The 25,208-nt window shown below is 36.2% G+C and overlaps 1 protein-coding gene across 3 annotated transcripts in view; it reads right to left on the reverse strand.

Annotated features, from left to right (window-relative positions):
• Positions 1-2,725: 2,725 nt before the first annotated feature.
• Positions 2,726-25,208, reverse strand: part of CDKL2 (cyclin dependent kinase like 2) — a 32,791-nt gene continuing 10,308 nt past the window's right edge. Inside the window, exons 5-15 of one of the 3 annotated variants that reach the window (XM_036279416.1) lie at positions 23,832-23,944; positions 22,436-22,575; positions 20,319-20,407; positions 18,151-18,286; positions 16,393-16,691; positions 14,941-15,034; positions 11,447-11,570; positions 11,119-11,225; positions 8,275-8,406; positions 5,255-5,343; positions 2,726-4,800 (exon numbers count right to left, since the gene is read on the reverse strand). In XM_036279416.1, the coding sequence (XP_036135309.1) occupies positions 5,278-5,343; positions 8,275-8,406; positions 11,119-11,225; positions 11,447-11,570; positions 14,941-15,034; positions 16,393-16,691; positions 18,151-18,286; positions 20,319-20,407; positions 22,436-22,575; positions 23,832-23,944 (1,300 nt within the window). In that variant the 3' untranslated portion in view covers positions 2,726-4,800; positions 5,255-5,277. Of the gene's footprint in view, positions 4,801-5,254; positions 5,344-8,274; positions 8,407-11,118; positions 11,226-11,446; positions 11,571-14,940; positions 15,035-16,392; positions 16,692-18,150; positions 18,287-20,318; positions 20,408-22,435; positions 22,576-23,831; positions 23,945-25,208 lie in introns of those variants that run through there. The other 2 variants (XM_036279424.1, XM_036279432.1) reach the window with 2 other exon arrangements.

Genomic DNA, 25,208 nt, shown 5'->3' on the forward strand with positions numbered 1-25,208 from the left:
AACTTAACCAAAGAAATAGAGGAAGATATAAAAAAAGTGGAAGCACATACCTTGTTCATGGATCAGAAGAGTCAACATCATTAAAATGTCCATACTACCCAAAGCAATCTATAGATTCAATGCAATTCCCATCAAAATACCAATGACATATTTCACAGAACTAGAACAAATGCTTCAAAAGTTCATATAGAATCAAAAAAGACCTCAAACAGCCACAGCAATCTTGAAAAAGAAGAACAAAGTAGGAGGGATCACATTTTCAGATTTCACGTTATACTATAAAGCCACAGTAATCAAAACAGCCTGATACTGGCACAAGAACAGGCATATGGACCAGTGGAACAAAACAGAGAACCCAGAAATGGACCCAAGGCAATATGCTCAATTAATATTCGACAAACGAGGCAAGAGCATACAATGGAGTAAAGACAGCCTCTTTAATAAATGGTGTTGGGAAAATTGGACAGTGATATGTAAAACAATGAAACTAGACCATCAACTTACACCATACACAAAAATAAACTCAAAATGAATAAAAGATTTAAATGTGACTCATGAATCCATAAAAATTCTAGAAGAAAATGTAGGCAACAAAATTTCAGACATCATACACAGCAGAATTTTCACTGATACATCACCTAAGGCAACAGAAACAAAGGAGAAAATGAACACATGGGACTACATCAAACTCAAAAGCTTCTGCACAGCAAAAGATACAATCGTCAAAATGGAAAGGCAACCCACTGTATGGGAGAGCATCATTGCCAACAATATATCAGATAAGGGGTTAATTTCCAATATATATATAGAGAGAGTGCTCATACAACTCAACACAAGGAATACAAAGAACCCAATTAAAAAATGGGCAGAGGAACTAAATAGACACCTCTCCAAACAGGACATACAAATGGCTAAGAGACATATGAAGAAATGCTCAACATCACTAATCATCAAAGAGATGCAAATTAAAACAACAATGAGGTATCATCACACCTGTCAGAATGGCCGCCATCAATAAATCATCAAACAACAAGTGTTGGCGAGGGTGTGGAGAAAAGGGGACTCTAGTACACTGCTGGTGGGAATGCAGACTGGTGTAGCCACTATGAAAAACACTATGGCGTTACCTCAAAAAATTAAAAATTGAACTGCCATTTGACCCAGTGATCCCACTTCTAGGAATATACCCTAAGAAGCCTGAAACACCAATCAGGAAGAATACATGTACCCCTATGTTCGTAGCAGCACTATTTACAATAGCTAAGATCTGGAAACAGCCCAAGTGTCCATCCATAGACGAATGGATAAAAAAGCTGTGATACATATACACAGTGGAGTACCATGCAGCTGTAAGAAAGAAAGATCTCTTATCCTTTGAGATGACATGGAGGGACGTGGAAAGTATTATCCTAAGCAAAACAAGCCAAGCAGAGAAAGACAAATATCACATGATCTCACTTATTTGTGGAATACAACAAACATAACAAACCGTCTGAGGAATGGGATAGTCCTAGAGACGTGGAAGTGGGGTACAGACTGACAATCCCCTGAAGAGGGGTGGGGGGAGAGATAAACCACAGAACTTATATGCATGTATGCATGAACAATGGACATGGACAACAAAGGTGGGGACAGGGTGGGGAGGGCAGGTGAGGGGGGAATCAGTGGGTGAAAATGGGGAAACATCTGTAACAAAAATAAATATATTTATTTTAAAAATTAAATAGAAAAATGAATAGGTAAATAAATAAAAGTAAAACTGAAAAAAAAAAAAAAAAAGACAGAAAGAAAATTTCTGTGTGGAATACATTCAGTGTCAGATATTCCCAAACATCTATAAACACAAAGCTCTGAATCACAAGTCACACAAGTTACACACAAGTGATAACAAGTGGTGTCAAGATTTGTGGTCAGGTATTTCACAGGACATTTAAGAAACGGGGAGGGGGGAATCAGTGGAGGAAAAAGGAGAAACATCTGTAACAAAAATTAATTAATAAAAAAGAAAAGAAAAAAAAGAAACAGATAAACACTATGTTCATTACATTTTCAAATTAGTTCATATCTACAGCTATCAAACGAAAAATAAGACCCTTTAAAAAGCAATATGAGAATATAATTTGTCATTCACAAAGATGAGTATTAAGGGCCTGTTGTGTAAAAACACAACACAAAAGAACAGAGGAAAATCCACTTAGTCCAATCCACTAGGAGTAGCCTTAAAGCCTTAAAGAGTGAGGAGCTGGTGTTTTCTAATTCTCTGCCAGTGGCTCAGCTAGATAGAAGAGGGTTTAGAAAATAAGTCAGTCACATTCCTCAATCTAATCTGACTCACAGTTGAGTACTGATCCAGCCTTATATTGTAGCACAACTAATAATGACAGGGTTAGACAAGCCAACACATCTACGTTTCCATTTCAATAGGACATCAGCTATTCTAACCAAGCAAGGGATTCTCAATCAGGACAGCCAGGTTCTAAGTCTGAGTTTGTTGCAACTTTCATTTTACCAGGTAGTCTTTACAAGACATGTTACTTTATGACCTGACTGCTTGTATCACTGGCTGTACAAGAAAATTAACTTGCCATCCCTATATCCAAAGTTTCCCAGAAAGAATTAACAGATTATTTCAAATGTATTTCTTAAATACCATACCGTGTCGTATGCATTGTTTATAGTCTATTAATTAAATAAATGCAAATAAAAACTATCTATGGGGCTCAATAACATATAATATTTATTAACTGTAAAATATATATACACACAGCAAGCTCATTTTCCCACCAGTACATACACATATTTCCTATTCGTATGTGACTTAACCATATCCTTATAAGGAAAGACAAAATAACCTTAAACTGAAAAACAGGATTATTTTAGTTCAGTGTCTATAGCCCCAATTTGCAAAATCTTCTTTTTCAAGTAGTTCTACCAAGGTTCTAACCATATATGAGCCTCAGGTTACTTGGACTTAGAGTAAATATGATTTATTTCCTTAATTGTAATCTGCACAAAATGTTTTAATAGATAAAAGATAACAAAGGCAAATATAGAATGAAAAATTAACTGATGCTAGACCTTCAGACATTGAGATGATAGTTTCACACCAATCTTTAAATAAAACTAACATTGAAATAGGCTGGACAGCCACTTGGCTTTTAAGTATTGTCTGCTTTTTATGCTGTTGTGGCTGTTGACAACATTTTTCAAAGTAAAAATAATAATACTTTAATGTGAGGCCCATTAATACCTGTAGAGTAATTTTGTTCAGCATGTTAGCCATACCTACCTGGTCTAGTCAAACACCTGGTCAGAGGTTTAAGACAGAGCTTGAAAATCAAGATCAGGTTTTAATTGAACCACCTATAGACTTCTATATGGCAGCCCCTTGTTTTGCCTCCTGAATCCTACTCGTTTGAGGCTCAAGTAACTATTGTTAAAATTTCAATATTAAGCTCCACAGGGTAAGTAATAGAGATAAGTGCTAGTTAAGTTATTGGCTTAAGTTCTAATAAACGTCTTTTGAGAAAAAAACCACACTGTTAATTGGACAAGGCAAAAAACCTACACAAATTCTAGTCCCCTTAACCATTTTCTAAAGTGATAAATGCAGATCATGACTGTAAACCCAGAAACCAAAAACGTGGAGCCAAATTGGTTTAACTCTCCCACCTAAAAGTTGTGGACCAGTGCATTAGAAAAGATGTGTGTACTGTAGGTTATTATTTTGCACCTTGGTTAAGTTTTTGGGAAGGCCTAACTGTTTGATGAAACAAGGAGACAGAAATTTCTCTGGGATTTTAGATAGATATTCTGTCTAATATCACCTTCAAACCATCAGTGGATAGGAGGGAAGTCCAGAGCAATGGACATTCCCTGCCCAAAGCCTCTTCAGCGGGGGGGTTCAGTAGCACATGGCCCAGAGAAGAGTAGCCCTGCTTCCCATCCCCTGATTTTGTATATACGCCTCTTTTGTCAATAAGAAGTTTCAACACCTACAAAATTCTCCTTTCCCACTCTTGTCCTAATCACATTCCTGCACACGGGAATATTAGCACCAGAATCGTAGTGTGGAGGACTCTCCAGTACCAGCCTTCCCAAACCATTAGATATAAAAGGTTTCTTTGCAAAACCTGGACTTAGTGTGTTTCTTAGAAGATCAGCAGAGAGGCAGATTTCCATGATACACTGATCAAACATCAACTATAATCACAGAAACCAAAGAAATACATCTATCCCTAAAGAACCTAGAAACAAGCAAGATTCTTAAATGTGTTTTCATAGTTAAGTTAGGGTAAAGGAATCATTTTCTTTGATCCAAGTTTTTCCGTTTTCTTCAACTGATCCTAGTTTTTAGCACCCACATCCACCAAACACACTAATAAATAAATGTACACATTAATGCAGATAACACAAAGTTCAATGCATACGTAACATGAACTTTCTATAATGTCTCTCTCTTTTTTACTTACTTTCAATCTTGGATAACTTTAAATACACACCCTACTAATAGCAAATATATACTCATGTAACAAGAACCATATCACTATTCTTTCATTGGATAGATCTTGAAATAGCATCAGTGGACTAGAAAGGTGATGGGATAACAGCTGGGGAAGGGGGGACACTTGTTCCATCTTCCGTTTAAACACCTGGAAGTCTTTGTCTTTCCTTCTGCAAGACTTTTCTCAGAAAATGCAGGCAGTTCAGAAGTAAATAATCAAAACTACATAGATCTCCTAGGATATCAATCAGCACTTTTGTTCCAAGAGGATGTCATCTCGAGGGCTGGAGCAGCACCTAAAAGCACAGGGAGAATACATGCCACCAAATACTTTACATAAAATCTTTCTAGATTTCTATCTCACTCACTTTCTAACACTGTATACACAAATATACACAATATCCCATGAAAAGTTACACAGCTTCAGATAAGAGAAAGCAGCCCTGGCTGGTTTGGCTCAGCGGTTAGAGCATTGGCCCGTGGACTAGTGAGTTGCGGGTTCAATTCTGGTCACGGGCATGTACCTCAGTCGTGATTCATCCCTGGCCCTGGTTGGGGCCGTGCGGGAGGCAGCCACTTGATGTATTGCTTTCTCATCAAGGTTTCTCTCTCTCTCTCTCTCTCTCTCTCTCTCTCTCTCTCTCTCTCTCTCTCTCCATCCCTCCTTCCCTCCATCCCATCTGAACAAAAATGGGAAAATGTCCTTGGGTGAGGATTTAAAAAAAAAAGAGAGAGAGAAATCAGACCTACCCAGTTCAGAACCAAACTGACATTCAATGCTGGTGTTCCATCCGAGGTAAATCAGTCTCCGAGTCCTCTGATAGGGGAGATCCTGGCACCTGTAAATTAATAATCGAGCATTATGGACTCTCAGTCATTGTTAAAGTCCCACTGCCCTAAAACCCCAATTCATGTTTAAAATTAACTATCCATAGTTCAAGTTGCTTGCACAGAAGAAGACGATGTAAGGGGATGTTACTCTTTGACCTCTTTGTTGATGCATACTTTTGATGTGCCAGGGCAGTGTAGACCCGCTACAACCTCCTCTCCTACTTATTATAAACAAACAAACAAAACGAACACACACAAAAAACCCTTTGGGAAAAATATGAAAAACAAAAAAACGAAGTATTAAGGAGAGGAGTCAAAACTTGAAGATGTGACCCTTCATGTGGGGTAGGTTTCCAATTTTGCCTTTCAGTCTTGTGGCTTTGCCCTAGCCCCAGAGTAGTGAGGAAGTGCAGCAGGCTAAAAGCCTGAAAGAAACCCCATCTTTATAGAGAAACCAGGAAAAGGCATCCCTGCAGGACAAAATGTGGGGGGGATTCTGAAAGGAACAGAACTGGAGAAAGGGATCTTCTAGTTCTGTGTATAAATCCACAGAAGTCTTAGTCCCACTCTGGAGTTACACCCGCACGGGATAGCTGCAGACAAGCACAGCAGAGGCTTGGAGAACTAAACTGAGATTTGAATCACCAGCACAAGTCTCTGGAACTACATGAGCACACAGGACAATGAAAACCAGGATAACAAACCCTTAGAGAACTAAGAGTTGTGCCACCTCTCACAGAATCTAGGCAGAATTTACAATATGAACCAAAGTTGGGTGACTTCCTGCTAAAACAAAAAATTCAACATTTTTCAGAGCATTGTAACAGGACACAGAGGCTACACAACATAATATCCACAATGTCCTAGAAATAATCCAGAAATACTGGACATAAAAACATCCAGAAAAGTGTGATTAATTCAATCAATAAACATCAATCCTGGAGTGACCCAGATGTTGGAATTTATATATACTTTAAAGTAGCCATTATGAGTATGGTAGATGAGATGGAAAAAAAGGTACTTGAAATGAAGGGCCAGGAATTCTTTGTAGAAATGTAGACGCTCTAAAAAAGAACTAAGGGGATATTTAAGACTAAAAAACACAGTACTGAAATTTTCAAACCTCACTGGATTGCTTAATAGCAGAATGCAAACAAGAGTCAAAGAACTTGAAGACAGATCAATAGAAATGACCCAATCTTAAAAATAAAGAGAAAAAAGATTTAAGAGCACGAACAGAGTCTCAGGAACCTGTAAGAAAATACCAAAAGATCTAACATATATGTCATTGGAATCTCAGAAGGAAAAAGATATTGTGGCAAAAAAAAATTTTTTTGAAGAAATAATGACTAAAAACTTCCCCAGTTTAATAAAAAGAGATAAGTTTACAGATTCAAGAAGCTCAGGAAACCCCAAACAGGATATAAATAAATAAATAAATAAATAAATAAATAAATAAATAACTATGCCCAGCCTGGCCAGTGTGGCTCAGTGGATTGAGCATTGCCCCGTGGACTGAGAAGTCCCAGTTCAATTCCTGGTCAGGGCACATGCCCAGGTTGCAGGCTTCATCTCTAGTAGGGGAATACAGGAGGCAGCCAATCAATGTATCTCTCCCACATCGATGTTTCTATCTCTCCCCCTTTCTCTCTCTCTAAAAGAATGATAAAAACATATATTTTTTTAAATAAAACTATACTCAAACACATCATGTTCAAACTAATGAACACAAAAGATAAAGTCTTGAGAGCAGCCAGAGGAAAATGAAACATTACACACAGAAAAAAAACAATTCAAGTGCCTGAGAACTTCCCCCAGGAAAGTATAAAGATAAAAAAAACAGAGAAATAACATCTTTATAGTCCCAAGAGAAAAAAAAAAATTAAAACAACCTACCAACTCAAATTTTTTATATCCAGTGAAAATATTATTTCAGGAATGAAAGCAAAATAACGTCCTTCTCAAATGAAGGAAAACTAAGAGAGTCAATCACCACCAGACCTGTTCTGCAAGAAATGCAAGAAGGAAGTTTTTCAGGTGGAAAGAAAATACCAAAATATAAAACTGTACTCTTTAAGAACAAAGAAAAAACAGAAATGGTAAGTAGCTAGATAAATATAGAAGACTGCTTTTTTTTCTCATAAATTGTTTAGAATATTTATGATTGCTTAAAGCAAAAAGTATGACATTGTAGTGGGGTTTTCAATATATGTAAATAAAACACATATAACTCTAACATAAAATTTATGTTGGTGGAAAAGGAAATATGTTTGAAGGGTTTCTACATTTTACAGAGGGCCTAATATTTACTCTAAGTAGGCTGTGAAAGATTAGTTATGTAGATATACTGTAACTCCCAGAGCAGTGACTAAAAAATAATACAAAGAGATATCCTCCCAAAAGCCAACACTAAAAATATTCCAATACAAAAGAAGACTGGGAAGGAAAAACAGAGGAACAAATAAGAAACACATAATAAAAAAATAAAACAGAGCTAGACCCAAACATATTAATAATCACATTAAATGTTAATGGCCTAACTATTCAGTGCTAGTCAGATTTCTGAAGATATTGCCCCTAAGATGCCTATCCTTAGTTAGTCAATCAAACTAATTTAGCTTCTGTGTGAAGGGACTTTCCACAGGAAATTAATGTTACTAATCCACTCACTCTTATCCTGGTGGGCCCAGTGTAATCAACCCCATGCACCCTGAAAGGCCGAAGAGTGAGTCAGAGAGATGAGGCAGAAGAAGAGGTAAGAGAGATTACAGAATAAAAAAGATCCAGCCACTGTTACTGTCTTTGAAGATGGCGGACTAAGCCATGAGCCAAGGAGTGTGGGTGGCCTCTAGAAGTTGAGAACAATCCCTGGGTGTCAGCCAGCAAGGAAACAGGGACCTCAGTCCCACAACCACATGAAACTAAATTCTGCCAACAACCTGAATGAGCCTGGAAACGGATTCTCCCCTAGAGCCTCCAGAAAGAAATGCAGCCCTGCTGACATCTTGATTTCGGCCTGTGAGACTCTTAAGGAGAGAAGCAGCTTTGGCCCGGCTTCTGACCCATGGAAACTGTGAAATAATAAATGGATATTGTTTTAAGTTGGTAGTCATTTTTAGCGGCAATAGAAAACTAATACACATTCCAATTAAAAGAATTGGAATTGACAGAATGGATACAAAGGAGAGAGAGACCCTACTTTCATGCTGTTGGCAAAAAAAAAAAAAAAAAAAAAAAAACACTTTACATTTACTTTAAACCAGATAGGTTGAAAATAAATGAGAAATAAAAAGAAATATCATGGAAACATAAGTATAAGTAGGCTGGCGTGTCTATTTTAATCTCAGATAAAATAGACTTCAAGACACAGAGCACTATGAGATATAGAGACATTTTATAATGATAAAAGGGACATGTATCAGGGAGACAAAACAATTTAAGTGTGTATGTAACTAAAAATAGATATTTGAAATACATGAAGCAAAAATAAATAGATATAAGAGAAAAATAGACATCTCCACAATCATCATAAAATATTTTGACAGCACTCCTTCGGTAACTGATAGAACTAAACAACAACAAAAATCATTAAGGATATAGAAGATCTGAACAACGCTATCAACCACCTTAATCTAATTTCACATTTATAGAACATTATATCCAACAACAAAAGAATATACAGTATTTTTAAGGGAACAAGTTTAATTTGCCAATATAGACCATATGCTGGGCTATAAAATACACCTCAGTGAAGCTAAAAGAATCAAAATCATACAGAGTATATTCTCTGACCACATGGAATTAAATTAGAAATTAATAATAATAAAATATCTAGGGAATCCCCCAATATCTAACCATTAAACAAACATTTCTAAATGATTTGTGGGTTAGAGAAGAAATTACCAAAAAGAGAAAGAAAGAAAGAAAGAAAGAAAGAAAGAAAGAAAGAAAGAGAGAGAGAGAGAGAGAGAGAGAGAGAGAGAGAGAGAGAAAGAAAGAAAGAAAGAAAGAAAGAAAGAAAGAAAGAAAGAAAGAAAGAAAGAAAGAAAGAAAGTAAGTTACAAGGGAAATAAGAAAATGTTTGGACTGAATGATAATGAAACGACAACATATCAAAATTTGTTGGATAAAGCTAAAACAGTGCTTACAGGAAAAATGTGTAGTTATGTGTACAGGGACATAACATGTGTAAGTGTGTAGGGTGTGGGGGAGTGAAGAGACATTCCATGGATTATGCAACATTTTACTCATAAAAATCTTACAGATTTTTCTAAAAGGTACGAATAAACTTATAAACGTGAAAATTTTTGTGCTATGTACAGAAATGAAACATAGTCTAATGTATTATCAATACGTAAAGAGTGCAAGGCAAGTCACAGCACCTGCCAGAAGGTCTTTTGCTTTAAGTCTCCTGGTGTTTCTCTTTCCATTCAGATTTTCCATACATAAGCTCACGTTCTTTTGGTATTAATTTGTGTTTTTTGCTACAACTATTTTCTCCTTTATTGTAGTTTAAATACAACTGGAAATTAAACAAGTAAATTGGAAGTAAAAATGCAGAACAAATCTATATGTATAAAAAGATTAGTTCAAAATAACAAATAAAAATATTGAAGAAGTGTGGAGGCAGCCAAAGCCTTTTCTTCCATTGACTGAAACTAGATTTGGTTATGTATACCGTGAAAAGTGGTTTTGAACAATAGTGCAGTCTCAAAGAACAAATGGAAAATTCTACACCTTTAAAATCCACATTCAATTTAAGTTTAGAAGTATACAGGAATTTACTGAGACTCTATAGATTCTAAATGTAAAATCTGTGACTGATTAATCTTCACACAAAAGGAATTTGTTCAGGTTTTTATTACGTGGCTACAGAAATCATCAGCCAAAGATAAGGCAAAGCAAGAGCAGTCAATAAACCTTTTTCTCAGTATCACTGAATAACTGCCTCTATAATTTATCCTCAGCAATAGTATTTCCCTTGCTTAGAGAGTGCTACAGAATTATTTAAGGAGTAACAACAGAAAAAAGCATCCACCTAGATAAATAGGCAACAATAGTTGCTCTCTATGAAATGGAAATGCTTAAATAATGAGGATGGAGAATTAAATTCCCAAACAAAAGTTTCATAGCATCAAGCAAAGGTGAGAAATCTGAAAAAGTAAAGGGAAAGTACAATGATACATATGCAAAGTTTGTAGCAAGTTATGTTTGGTTTGGGAGATTTAAAAGTTTGCCAGTTTCCTTAGTGTGAAAATAAATTATATAACTGTTGTTGGTATAAAAGTAGCAGAAACATAAACATTCTTAAGAGTTAAGAGAAATTCTAGAAAAAGATAATTATAGAGAAGAGCAAATTTTTAACATGGATGAAGTGGATCATCTTGGAAAAAAGTGTCAAACAGACATTTCAAAAGAATAAAAACAATTTCAGAGTTTCACTCTTTTAAAGATACAAAGTTATAACTTTGAGGCTAAGTCGTAAAATACCATAAGCTACAACAAAACCTGTAATTATATGAAAGCCATAACTAGGCTACACACACACACACACACACACACACATTTTTAATAATAAAAACTTGATTACTTTAAGCTGGGAAATGTTTATATAAATATATGTAATAAACATACTAAGTTCAATGAACCATAAGATAAAATTTAACAAGCAAAACTTTATAGATCTCACCAATCAACCTTCCCAATCCTCAAGGGCAAACTTTCCCTATGCTACTTGAACAGGAAGTATGAGAGAGAGTATCCTTCAAAGAGTATCTGCGTACCTGATGCAATGCTCCACCAGGGACATGCGAGTCAATAGCAGCCAGAGAAGGGATTCGAGATTCTGAAAGATTTTTGTTCTCTTTCTTTATTAGCCTGGAATTTCGAGCTGCATAAAAAAAAAAAAAAAACATAAACACAATAAAATAGATTAGATATTTTTTATTTTCCACATTCTATATCTGTCCCTTTTTATGTACATAAGTCTGCACCTATGTATATACTTAAATATGTAAAGTTACTATTAATTTTTAATATTCTGTTCATTTAACATACATCTTAAATAATGTAAACACAAGGGCTGAAAAGATAAAAGCACTATAAACATACCTATGCCTTCCAAGGCTCTTAGTTCAGGGAGATGATTATAGTTTAATTCAGGCAAATGGACATCTGTCTTTGAGTATTCTCTTCTTTTCTTATTTGCCTGAAGGAGGCTCTTTTCACTAGTGACCTAATATCATCAGAATGGTTAACACAAATGAATTAGCTTCCAGGTAAGCTGGGCTTGCCCCTTTTCTAACTACTACATTCATATCCTAAAATTTATGGAATTGAAGGTCTAGAATAATACAACATTTGAAGAATAGCAATAACACAAACAAACAATTTCATCTAATTATTTCAAACTTCTTCCTCAGCAAATTTATTAAAATTGCTAACTAATGGATTACTGGTTGACATGAGTTTCTCATTCTCCCTCTCCAGTTAAGTCTTTGGTTAAGTCCTGGCAATCAGTAAAAGGTTAGCAGATGGGAATCAGGCCAGCAAGGTCAGGCCTTAGGACACTTGCTTAGCTTTTCAGCATATAGTTGCTTAATTTTGAATAGTCCATCTTGCCAGATATATCATATGTCCTAGCTTATTTTTTCCTTTCCCAATATAATCATGTTACTCATTTTTTAAATGTTTGTCCTCATCTTGCTCCTCAGAGTTAGCACATAATATTGTCTCCTAGGAACACAGTTTATTAGATAAAGAATTACAACTTCAATTATTTTCCTAATAATTAGTATTATTACTTCATGGTTGATAAAGTCTGAAAAAAATAATAAAGTGAAGAATAGTAGGAGCGCTTCAACTCTGCACCTTTATGAATTTGACATTTTTCCAATCTGTTTCATTTGAGAATGACAGAAAGTCTATATTCTTTTCCACATTTTCAAAACAGATGATCTATAGAAAGAATGTGTGATTTGCTAAAAGAAAAAACACCTATATATAATAAAATCATATATATGTATGTATGTGTGTATATATAATGACATACACACACAAACATATATGACATCACTAAGCCATTGAGGTTCCTTGATGTTTCAAGTTTGATATTCTGCGAATTATGCTACTCTGCCTCCCAGAAAGTCTTCAGAAGTCCTGAAGGGAGCTTTTGAGTTCCTTTCTTTTGGATGTTTCTGTTTGTTCTTTTAATAGAATAAGTGCTAAGGCTCTTGGTTCAAATCAGCTACAAAATAAAAGAATTAGCTAAAAAAAACTATCTGCAAATGCAAAAATTAAATAAAATAATGAGTCCAAACTACTTGATTTACATATTCAAAGAGTGGCAAATAAAACACATAAGAGATGTTATAATATTATATGTATTCACATAAGGTAAAGGGGTATTGATCTTCGACCTAGAAGTTGAAGACAGCTTAGGCTTAGTTCTGCCTCCGTCGATTTTCTAGTGGGTCTTCTCCCTACTAATCTTTACCTCCTTTTTTGATTGCCTCTTCCAAAGAAGGATAAACAGAAATAAGATCTAATATTACCAGCCAGTGTTGGTTATAAAATGGCTGAAAGAAGGCTGATATCAATTCCAGAAGAATGGTATTGAGTCACTATTTGGAAAAGCCTTGCTGAGCAAAATAATCTTCCAAAGCAGATAAGGCATGTAAAACACAAAATGTCCACAAAGAAATCAAGAGGTAGGGTATGTGAAAAGGAAATTGTAGGCTAAGACAAATTAAAGACAAACAAATACAATGTCCAAATCATAAGACTTGACAAGAGGCTACATTTTCAGCCCCAAGGATAATGAAAAAAAGTAGAGAGGAAAACTTGTGAAAAAAAAAAGTATTTTGGGACTATGTCCATACCTCCCTTTCTCTGGAAGATTTCATTCACGTTTCTTAAGCAGTTCCAGTGTGCTAGACACTGTTCTAGGTGTGGGGTAGAGCAGTGAGGAAACAAAGCAAAAATCCCTGCCTTGGAAGCTTACATTTCAGTGGGGGAAACAAGACACTATATAAATAAGAGAACACAGAGGATGTCAAGTATATGTACTGGGAAAAAAGTAAGCAAGGTGAGGGGATAGAAAGAAATGGGAGACAAAATAAGTTATAATTAGAGAAGACATCATTAAAAGGTTTCATGTAAACCAGGGAAGAGAAAAAGCAAAATTTTTTTATTATCTGAAGAAAGAATGTTCTAGAGCAGAGGAACAGCAAGTGCAAAAGCCTAAATGTGGGAGCATGTCTGGCCATGTTCCAGGAATAACAAGAAAATCAATGTGGTTGGAAGAGATTGATCAAGAATGAGAGTAGCCCTGGCTGGTTTGGCTCAGCGGTTAGAGCATCGGCCTGCGGTCCAGAGAGACCCGGGTTCGGTTCCCGCTAAGGGCATGTACCTCGGTTGCAGTTTGTCCCCGGCCCTGGTTGGTCGTGCGGGTGGCAGCCACTCGATGTGTCCCTTTCACGTCGATGTTTCTCTCTCTCTCTCTTCCTCTCTCTCTCTCCCACTCTATCTGTACAAAAAATGGGAAAATGTCCTTGGGTGAGGATAAAAAAAAAAAAAAAAAGAATGAGAGTAGTTGTGAATGAGACAGACGGATGGGGAGTGAGTCATTCAGGGACAAACTCTGCAAGGACTTGAGCCTTTACTGACAGATGAGAAACCAATGGAGGGTTTTGAATAGAAGAGTGATGATGATCTAACTTAACTTTAAAAAGAAGCTGCCTTGAGCATAATGGTGTTCCTAGGAAGCTACAGAAGATATGTGAACCTTGTACGTGCTTCTATTACAATCTGACACTATGATTTAATTTGCTGATCCTCTACTAGACCATGAGCTTCTGGAAAAGAAAAATGGACTCATTCATCTCCAGTGTCTTATACATAATAAATAATCAATACATATTAGTTAAATGAAGAAATAGGAACATTTTCACCAAAAACCTAGTGTGGGTGAGATAAGACAATTTACTTTCTGCTCTACTCTAAGAAAGAACTGATCACCAAGCATTAGGTTAAGAAAATTTACTGCTGCCTAAAGAATTAAAACAGATGTCATTTTGCCCTGGCTGGTTTGTCTCAGTGGTTAGAGTGTCGGCCCACAGAACAATGAGTCCCAGGTTTGATTCTAGCCAAGGGCACGTACTTCGGTTGTGATTCATCCCCGGCCCCGGTTGGGGTCGTGCAAGAGGCAACCAGTCAATGTGTCTCTCTCACATAGATGTTTCTCTCTCTCTCTCTCTCTCTCTCTCTCTCTCTCTCTCTCTCTCTCTCTCTCCCCCACCCTGTCTGAAGATAAATGTAAAAATACCCTTGGGTGAGGATTTAATTTAAAAAAAAAAAAAGTTGTCATTTTGATAACATCTTATATTTTAAATTCCAGATTTCTAATACTTTATAAAACTTACTTAAACTTTAAGACTTTCACGTTTATGATTATGGATGGTTGGGAAGATATATGTGTAATTAGGTTCCATTTTATGATCTGTCTGTCCTCAAATAAAATTCTGTTGTTCACTATCATATTTAATATTAATAAAAGTCTAGAAATGATTGTGCTTGCTCTTCTACCACTAAGAACAGTTACTTACTGATGTGGTCACATTAATAGTATAAATGCCTGATGAAGAATGTTTATTTGGTTTAACAAATGGAATACAATACTTCTTGGTTTTCTCATCCACTCTGCAACAACAAGAACAAAAAATTTAAGTTAGAACCAGCAGTAATTATTTTCAAGCACAAAACCAAACTACATAGTACCAAGTGATATGCATTTAATCAGAATTTAATGCCTGTTCTTAAATATATTATGTACACAGATCTGATAAAACATTCTGTTCTTTACTATTATACTCATGCCTCCCACCTAGTTACTGACGCCAACCAAATAAATTACCTTTTTTTTAATTAATTTATTTTTGTTACAGATGTTTCTCCTTTTCCTCCCACTGATCCCCCCTTCCCTCCCTCCCCCTCCCTCCTCGCCCTCTCCCCAGCTTTGTTGTCCATGTCCATTGTTCATGCATACATGCATATAAGTTCTGTGGTTTATCCCCACCCCCCACCCCCTCTTCTGAGGATTGTCAGTCTGTACCCCACTTCCACGTCTCTGGGACTACCCCATTCCTCAGATGTTATGTTCATTATATACCACAAATAAGTGAGATCATATGATACTTGTCTTTCTCTCTTTGGCTTGTTTCGCTTAGGATAATACTTTCTAGGTCCCTCCATGTCGTCTCAAAGGATAAGAGATCTTTCTTTCTTTCAGCTGCATAGTACTCCATTGTGTATATGTACCACAGCTTTCTTATCCATTTGTCTACTGATGGACACTTGGGCTGTTTCCAGATCTTAGCTATTGTAAATAGTGCTGCTACAAACATGGGGGTATATATTCTTTCTAATTGGTGTTTCAGGCTTCTTAGGCTATATTCCTAAAAGTGGGATCACTGGGTCAAATGGAAGTTCACTTTTTAATTTTTTGAGATAACATCATAGTGTTTTCCATAGTGGCTGCACCAGTCTGCATTCCCACCAGCAGTGTACTAGAGTCCTCTTTTCTCCACACCCTCGCCAACACTTGTTGCTTGATGATTTGTTGATGGCGGCCATTCTGACAGGTGTGAGGTGATACCTCATTGTTGTTTTCAAATAAATTACCTTTGAGCAAAATTCTCCAAAGGAGCTTCTTTGCACCACTAAATGCCCACAGCCATACCATGCAGCAGCAGACCTTGAAAACCAATTATCACTTTTATTATGACAGCTTCTTTTCATGTTATTAGACTAAATAGCTGTAGATTATCTTTACCATAATAAATACAACTCCACTTTCTTAGGACTTGGGTTAATTTTTTTGACCAAACGCTAATAATTGTTGTTACATAGGTCAAAAAGTCTTTTAAAACAGCAACCTGACCAAGAATCAACAGTATCCAGAAGCCTGAGAGGAACACAATGGGGCTGAATAGACAATCACATACACTTTGCAAATATATCCTTAAACAACCCTTTGTTCTTATTTTCTTCGTTCATACCTGTAACTCTGAACTCCTGAGATAGTCCCTATTCCAGAACTAAGACCGGGAGCCACTGCAGAAAGATTGTGTGTGAGTGGGGGAATCCCCGTGCCTGGATTCCGCCTGTGGTCCACCCCGCCGCTGCTGCCATCTCTGAGGCTTGTTGAAGGCACTGTTTTGATGTGGCCGGTTCCATTGTCATGGAGACAGCTGGCATTTGAAGCTCGACTGATTTTTTCAACTTTTTCTCCATCAATTTTTGACCCTTTTATTTTAAATACTCTAGAATCCTTAATTTTGGGATCAGCATTGGAATCCTGACCAACAATAAACATGTTAATAACATTAATGCTCTGAGGGGAATGAAAAATCGCTTCTACCTATAAAGTACTTGTCAACTAAAGCAAATTTCCACAGACACCATCTTTTTCTTTTTCTTCCTTTTAGCTATGGATTTAAATTTAACTGAAGATTCTTGGTCTGACATTTATTATGAATGGAAATGCAATTCACACTAGCTCTGATGTGTACAGGTTAGGGCAAAAGTATGTTTACAGTTGTTTGTATGGAAAATAATACAGTAACTAATAAATAATAATATAAGAATAAACTCTGTGTTTCACATAATTACACCTGCAAACCTACTTTTGTCCCACCCTCTACACATCAGATGTGCACAGTATATATATCTAATTCATACATATTTCAGTAGGGAAAAACATGGAGAAGGAATCAAGCATGTCCACCTTTGTTCTTCTATAGTTAGAGTCAAGTAACACAAAACTGCAAGTCTCTTTTGGTTTACTTAAGAAAACGGGAGTAGGTTGGTGGTACATTTGAATTACCTTACCAAGAACCAATTCTGGATAACATACAAAGAAAAGTAAACTTCAAATAAATTCAATACCCAAATCTCAATTTTAAAATGCCCTACTTGAGCCCTGGCTGGCTTGGTTCAGAGGTTAGTGCATCAACCCACAGTTGTGGGTTTGATTCCAGTCAAGGGCACATACCTTGCTAACGGTTCAGTCCCTGAACCTGTTCAGGGTCATGCAGGAGGCAACCAATTGGTGTGTTTCTCTCTCTCTCTCTCTCTTTCTCTTTTTCTTTCTCTCTCTCTCCCCCCCTCTCTCACTTTCTCTCTCTCTACACACACACACACACACACACACACACACACACACACACACACTCTATCTGAAAATAAATGAAAAAATAACCTGGAGCAAGGATTTAAAATAAAAGATTCTCCCCCAAAAATAAATAAGTAAAATACCCTACTTTATATAAAATTCTAAAAATAATATTTTCTCTCCTATCATTTAAGGGGAAAAAATGGTGTGCATATGTGTTTGTGTCTATGTATTTGTATATGAATTAGCACATGTGTGTCTAAACGTTCTTGGATGAGTGTGATTTCCTGACAAGCCCTATTTCACAGTCTGGTACACAGTAGGCACGCACTACATGATATGTTAAGATTTTTTATGTATTTATTTATTTATTATCTTTTAATTAATTTATTTATTTTTGTTACAGATGTTTCTCCTTTTCCCCCACTGATTCCCCCTTCCCCCACCCTCCCCACCCTGTCCCCACCTTTAAGATTTTTTAAATAGGTAATATCTATAATGAAGATACATTTTTACAAAGAAGCTAAAAGTTAACTTGTTCATCACTACGAAAAACTTTTTTAATTTTCATTTTTTTTCCCCTCCAAAAACTTAAGGACATATTAAATTTTAAATTCAGTATACATTAAAAATGAACATTTACCTGTACCACAAGAGTGTTTCTCTCCTCACCCAAGAAGTCATCTTTTTCCTTTTCCTTCTTTCTGGTTTGGGATTTTTTAGATAAAGAAATATTCCTGGCATCTTTCTGTATTTTTAACTGTAGTTCCTGAGAAAACCTATACAAAAATACATTTGTCAATAAAATAAAATTGTGTGATGCAGATAAATCAAGGAAAACATTGGTTTTCAAGATATTTATTTTTTAAAATTGAGTGTTAAACTAGACTGTGTTACTTAAAATGAGAAAAATTATGGCCGAGATTAGCAGTTCTCAAAATGTAGTCCGTATACCCCTGGGAATCACTAAGAACCTTTCAGGAGGTTCAAAAGGCCTAAGCTATTCTTATCTTAAGGTGAAAATTACTTCCCTTTCATCTTATTAACATCCACACCGACGATCTAAAAGCAGTGGTGGGTAAAACTGCTGGCACCGAACTGCACTAGCTGTCACTGTATTCTTTGTAGCCACACATTTGCAGTTAAAAAACAAAAAGAGTTTTCCTTAAGGATGGCTCAGATAAAGCAATAAAAATGCATTAAATCTAAACCCTTGGACATGGGTGCTCTTTCATAGTCTGTGTGACAAAACGGGAATATGCCCAAAGCACCCGTGCTGCATGCTGAAGGGTGGTGGCTGTCCTAAGAAACGCAGTGTGACTGAGACACAAGCTAAACCATCCACCCTTTTCATGGGACAACATTTTTACTTGAAAAACTGACAGAAAAACTACTGTTATTCAGTCGGGGTGTTTGGCAGACATTTTCTTTTTAAAAATGAACAAAGGAGCTTGTCACTTCAAGGAAAACAACTGCGAGTATTTGTGTCAATAAAATTCAAAATTTTATGCAAAATTAGAATTCTGTTAAACTTGTATCTACTACTATAAGCTTAGCAGATCCCAATATTTAAAGTCTCTTCTGATGACGTAGAATGTGACTTTTTGATATTATACATTGAAATGTCAACATTTTAAAAATCTGCATTTAACAGCAAAACAATATTTTCTTTCTTTCTTTTTTTTTTTTTTGCACAGATAGAGTGGGAGGGAGAGAGAGGAAGAGAGAGAGAGAGAGAGAAACATCGACATGAAAGAGGCACATCGAGTGGCTGCCACCCGCACGACCAACCAGGGCCGGGGACAAACTGCAACCGAGGTACATGCCCTTAGCGGGAACCGAACCCGGGTCTCTCAGGACCGCAGGCCGATGCTCTAACCGCTGAGCCAAACCGGCCAGGGCAAAACAATATTTTCCAAATGACTAATATATGATATTACAAAAGATCTGTGAAGATCTACTCAAAGTTCAAGATGGATTTTAATGTAACGGTAAGAAAACTTATTGATATGGTTTCAGATTCCACAACCAACATTTAAGAAACTACCACTGTCAAGTTTTAGTATAGCATCAGAGTTTTTGGTATAGAATGAAAGAATGCCCACAATTATCTAAATAAAAGGCTATTAAAACACTCCTTAATTTTCCAACATGTTTGTATGAGGTCAGAGTTTCTTCATATATTTCAAACAACACAACATATCACAACTAATTGAATATAGAAGCAAATATGAGAACCCAGGTATATTTTACTAAGCTAGATATTAAGTAGACTTGTAAAAATATAAAGCAATGTTATTACCACTCATCTCACTACTTTTTTGCTTTCTCAGCCACACTGATGCCAGCAGCTCTAACAGCACGAGAACATGCCAACGACTCTGGCACCCACAGGTTTGGCACACCAAGGACTCCAGCATATCAGCAGTGTCAACAGGGTCATAGGACTGGGTGTGGTATGAGTTTGGCAACAACAGGAAATGGCACCTTTGCAAATGCATCAGCACCCAATATGATGGCATCATACAGCTGGTAGCAACATAGAAATCAGTGACCTGAGTGGTACATGCCACCACAGGGAGACAAAGAAAAACAGGAAGTGACTGCTTCGTGAAAACCAAGAGCCCTAAGTGAGTACAAGGGACCACTCCTACAAATTCCATGGTTGCTAAGGATGAATGAGGGTAGGGTGGTAAATATTTGAGATCCTATAAAAGTAGCTGGGTAGAGAAATGCTGTCTATTACTGTTATGGAGACCTTATTTCAACTCTAGGTTGGGGTGACCTGGAAAACATGAGTCAGTACTATACCTCTCAGCAAATCCATCCACACAAAAGAAATCATGGTGCAGGAGCTCAGCACAGAAGGGCCTTTTGTCTGGATCAATATGTAAGCATTTCTGGAAAACCAAAAAATAGATACAGCACATTTTTTAAAAATGCTTACATTTAAATTTTTAAATATAGAAAATACATTTTTATAGTCCATGAATTTTAAACATCTATAATAAATGATAAAGAATAAAGCTCAAATCTAGACAATGACCATCAATGGTTGCTAACATCACAAAAAGAAAGACCTGATCAAGCTCTGACTCTACTCTGAATTTATAAGAAGGACAGAGAGGAACATATTAAACTATACAATGTGGGAAATTCCAAGGGACAAACAACCTAGTTCCTTCAATAGATAAATGGCTAGGTTTAAAAAAACAAACAAAAAAAGAGGTGAAGATGAGCTTGTAAATTAATCTTAAAATTATTCAACTAATTGCTTGATATGTAGACTTTATGTGAATGTTAATTTAAACTGTAAAAAGAAATAAGGAGAAAATCAATAAAACTTTGAGCGTTGATTAGATGTTTTAATGATGGTGAAATTTTTAAATGTAAAGCCCTTGCAGAATGGAAGGGAAAGGACCTGCTCTGTGCCTATTATTGTGCTAGATACTTTACATAGATGATTTTATTGTAATACAGGTCTTGTTCTGATTAATTGAAATTACTCAATGGCAATAAAAATAAAAGGAGGCTCAATAAGGAGTTATAAATGAACAAGAAAAGTTTTATATACAATTAAGGTATTTATAGGTGAAAAAATATAATATCTGGGATTTGCTTCAAAATGCTCCAAAAAAAAAGGTGAGGAGGGTATATGTAGATAAATGACAAAAGATTGTCTTGAGATTGTTAAATTGTTGAAACTAGATGACAAGTATATTGCTATTCTTTCTACTTTCTTTTCTGTTTGAAAATTTCTATAATGAAATGTTTTAAAAGTTACATGATTCTACTATAAGAGATATGAGTTAAATAATAATTTTATTTATATTTCCTTTAAATCATAGACAGATCATAAAGAAGGTCTCAATGAAAAATATTTGCATGTGTTAGCAGATGATGTAGGCCTGGCTGGTGTGACTCAGTGGTTGAGCATCGACCCATGCACCAAGATGTCGCCGGTTCGATTCCCAGTCAGGGTATGCGCCCAGGTTGTGGGCCGGATCCCCAGTGTAGAGTATGCAGGAAGCAGCCAGTCCATGTTCTCCCTCATAGAAGTTTCTATCTCTCTCTCCCTCTCCCTCTTCTTCTCCCTTCCTCTCTCTCTCTCTCTCTAAAATCAATAAAGAAAAAAAACTTTTTTAAAAAGATTATGTAGAAAAGTAAAAATGTATTATTCTAAGAACTTATAACTAGTTATATAAGCTCACTAAACTTTTTTAATAAGTTATATAGAAAACTAAAAAAGCAAAAAATATCTTGGATAAATGTTATTATGTGATCCTGGTGTCTTAGAGATACTTATTTTATCAACACTTTAGTACAATTCAAACCAAGAAGAATTTTTTGAGCTAATAATTCCACAATGTCCACTTTTAGAAACAATTTGATCCATTGAGATTCTCCCTAATATTTTATTCAATCAAACACAAGGCAAGGGTAATGATGATTTATAAATTAGCTTCAGTGGATCCAGTAGTTAAGCAAAAGCCCCTTTAACATTACACCACAGATCACTTCTAGACCTTTGGCAATGATCAAGCATATTATCTGCTCTTAATCAGTTTAACAATACACCACAGGTCATGATCCTATGCCTTATATTTTAATTAATTTTCCTGCTACTCTACCCTTCTTTTTATTTTCTTACCCTACTTTTCTTCTCTTTTCTACTTAAACAAGGTTTGCATTTTAAATGTTAAACACTAAAAAACATTGATATGAGGATGTTTTCACACTTAAAACATGCTAAATAACACTAAAGGATTTCTTAGGTGAAATTTTCAGGTCTTTATCTCTGAAGATCCACCCCCCCACCCACACACACACACAGGAAATTGTTGACCTAAATGATCAACTAAACAAGAAAAAGCTAAGCCTCTGTAATATAAATTCCCTGTCAGAACGTGAAAGGAAAGTATGGTTACCTTCGCTAAATCTATCACAACTTTAGAGAGCTTGGGATAGCGTCTTTCAAGAGGTTCCATTTCCTTGATTTCAGGCAGCCTTACTCCAGCAAATGCGGGATTTTTATAAAACAGCTCCTGATGTCTTGGAATGAGATTTCCTGGAGGCGAGAATAGCACACATCTCTGTCATGTGTCAGGAGAAAAGGGCAAAGCGACAAGAGATGTGGTATAGAGAAAAGAGTGGAACACAGCTCATGGAGCCGGGGCCCTCTCAGCAAAATCAACCAAAGACAGTGCTCCAGTGTGGCAGTCTTTATAGTGGTTTTGACATAAGTCAACTCAAGGAAATGAACATTTTTATCTCAATATACTCACTTAGAAAAGTTCACATGCCAGTAAACAGAGATCTGAAGACATGAGGGAGCATTGGAACAGGAGAGGTAAAGCATTTTATAATTTTAAAATAAAAATACCAGCACTTCATTTCTAACACATGAAAGTACTGACTAAAACAATAACAATACTAATAGTCATATGGTCAGAATCTAATCTAGATAAATCAGTCTTACCATTTAAGAATTCAACTGATTTTGTAACTATGTCTAAGGTTTGATTTGAACACTTTCATCTTTTTTCTCAACTTCAATACCTATTTGAGCATAAAATATATATGAAACCACTATACTGTTTTTTGAATTTCTAACATGGAAACTTAAAATCCAATAGTTAAATAACCCCCCACCACCATGATGTCTTATTTGTCATACCTGACATCACCAAACCAAGTATTTCACCATTATTTCTATATTCCAAGCTCTAGCTCCTAACATGAACCTGATATTTCAACATATGCAAGAATACTTTGATACATTCTAGCTTTGACACTCCATAATAGTTAAATCGCCCCCAAGTATTTTGCTATTATTTTGATTTTCCAAGCTCTATCTCTCAACATGGAGTTGATATTTCAACAAATGTAAGAATACTGTGATTATCTAGCTTTGACACTCCATCCAAAGCACTTACAACAAAAGTCATACCTGCAGCAAGATTAAACTACCTTGGAAGTCTCTGTGCCTCTCAATTAGAAGGTGAGGATGAGGGTACCATCATATTACACACTAAATGCTTGTTGACCCACAGGTAATAAATGATCATTTACATCCTCCCTATGTGTGACTTATTGAATACAAAAATACAGAGAAATATGCATAACCTTTGCTCTTTACTTGAGGAGGAAGTGGGGCAGTAGGTGGAGTGAGAGCATGATTAAGGCCATATGTCAGACTAAGAATGAATGAATAAACATATGAAGTTTTTCCATTTGCTCCCCACCTTGTAAAATCAACAGAAAAAAGAAAAACCGCAGGAAAAAAACCTCTAAAATGTAAAATGCAGGTGTATATAACCTTACCTAAACACATCATAATATGATATAGCTGATCAATATCAGAATCTCCAGGAAAGAGGGGTTCCCCCATGAGCATTTCAGTTACCAGACAGCCAATGGCCCACACATCAACAGCCCTGAAAGAAAAGCAATGTGGTGTACAATCAGGCAACCTAATACATTTACCGTGACTAAATCTGCTGTGCATATTACTACTGAGTATTCTAGATATTAAGAATAGTAGTAGCAAGCCTTAAATTACCTATAAAAACACATTTTCTTAAATACTTAAAATACTAATTTCTAATTTTATGTAAGTCATATTTTCAGAAACTTCAATCATGTGACAGAGAAGGAAACGGCTTCTAAAAGTCAAAACAGCCCAGCCAGAGTGGCTCATTTGGTTGAATGTCATCCTGTGCACCAAAAGGTTGCCAGTTCGATTCTTGGTCAGGACACGCATACCTGGGTTGCAGGTTTGATCCCAGGTTGGGAAGGAAGGCAACTGATCAATGTTTCTCTCTTACACTGCTCGCTCTCGCAATCTCTCTCTCTCTCTCTCTCTCTCTCTCTCTCCCCTTCTCTCCTCCTTCCTCTCTCTAAGCATGTCCTCCGGTAAGAATTAAAAAAATAAATTAAAAAAAAAATCAAAACAGTTATGTGTACTATATTCTGAAAAATAAGCCTTTTGGGTTTCCATTTAGAGCCTATTCATTCTTTGTTTAAACATAATTCTAATAACTTAAATCAGGCTATCCCACCATACACTGAAAACTGCCAGATGGAGGTGGGTTAGGGACACATATAGTAGCAAGAAGGAAAATTGAAAGCTAATAGAGAAAAAACAAACAGAAACTGTCTTTAAAATTGGCACAAGACAGAGGACCTAAAAAGACACCTTTCTGAACAGGACATACAAATGGCCAAGAGACATGAAAAATGTTCAACGTCACTAATCATCAGAGAGATGCAAATTAAAACAACAATGAGGTATCACCTCACACCTGTCAGAATGGCTGCCATCAACAAATCATCAAACAACAAGTGCTGGCCAGGGTGCCGAGAAAAAGGGACTCTAGTACACTGCTGGTGGGAATGCAGACTGGTGCAGCCACTATGGAAAACACTATGGTGTTTCCTCAAAAAATTAAATATTGAACTGCCATTTGACCCAATGATTCCACTTCTAGGAATATACCCTAAGAAATCTGAAACACCAATCAAAAAGAATATATGTAACCTTATGTTCATAGCAGCACGATTTACAATAGCTAAGATCAGGAAACAGCCCAAGTGTCCATCAATAAATGGGTGGATAAAAAAGCTGTGGTACATATACACAATGGACTACTATGCAGCTGTAAGAAAGAAAGATCTCTTGTCCTTTGAGACAACATGGAG

Source organism: Molossus molossus, unplaced genomic scaffold (genome assembly GCF_014108415.1).
Source record: "Molossus molossus isolate mMolMol1 unplaced genomic scaffold, mMolMol1.p scaffold_m16_p_1, whole genome shotgun sequence".
In the NCBI taxonomy this organism is placed as follows: domain Eukaryota; kingdom Metazoa; phylum Chordata; class Mammalia; order Chiroptera; family Molossidae; genus Molossus; species Molossus molossus.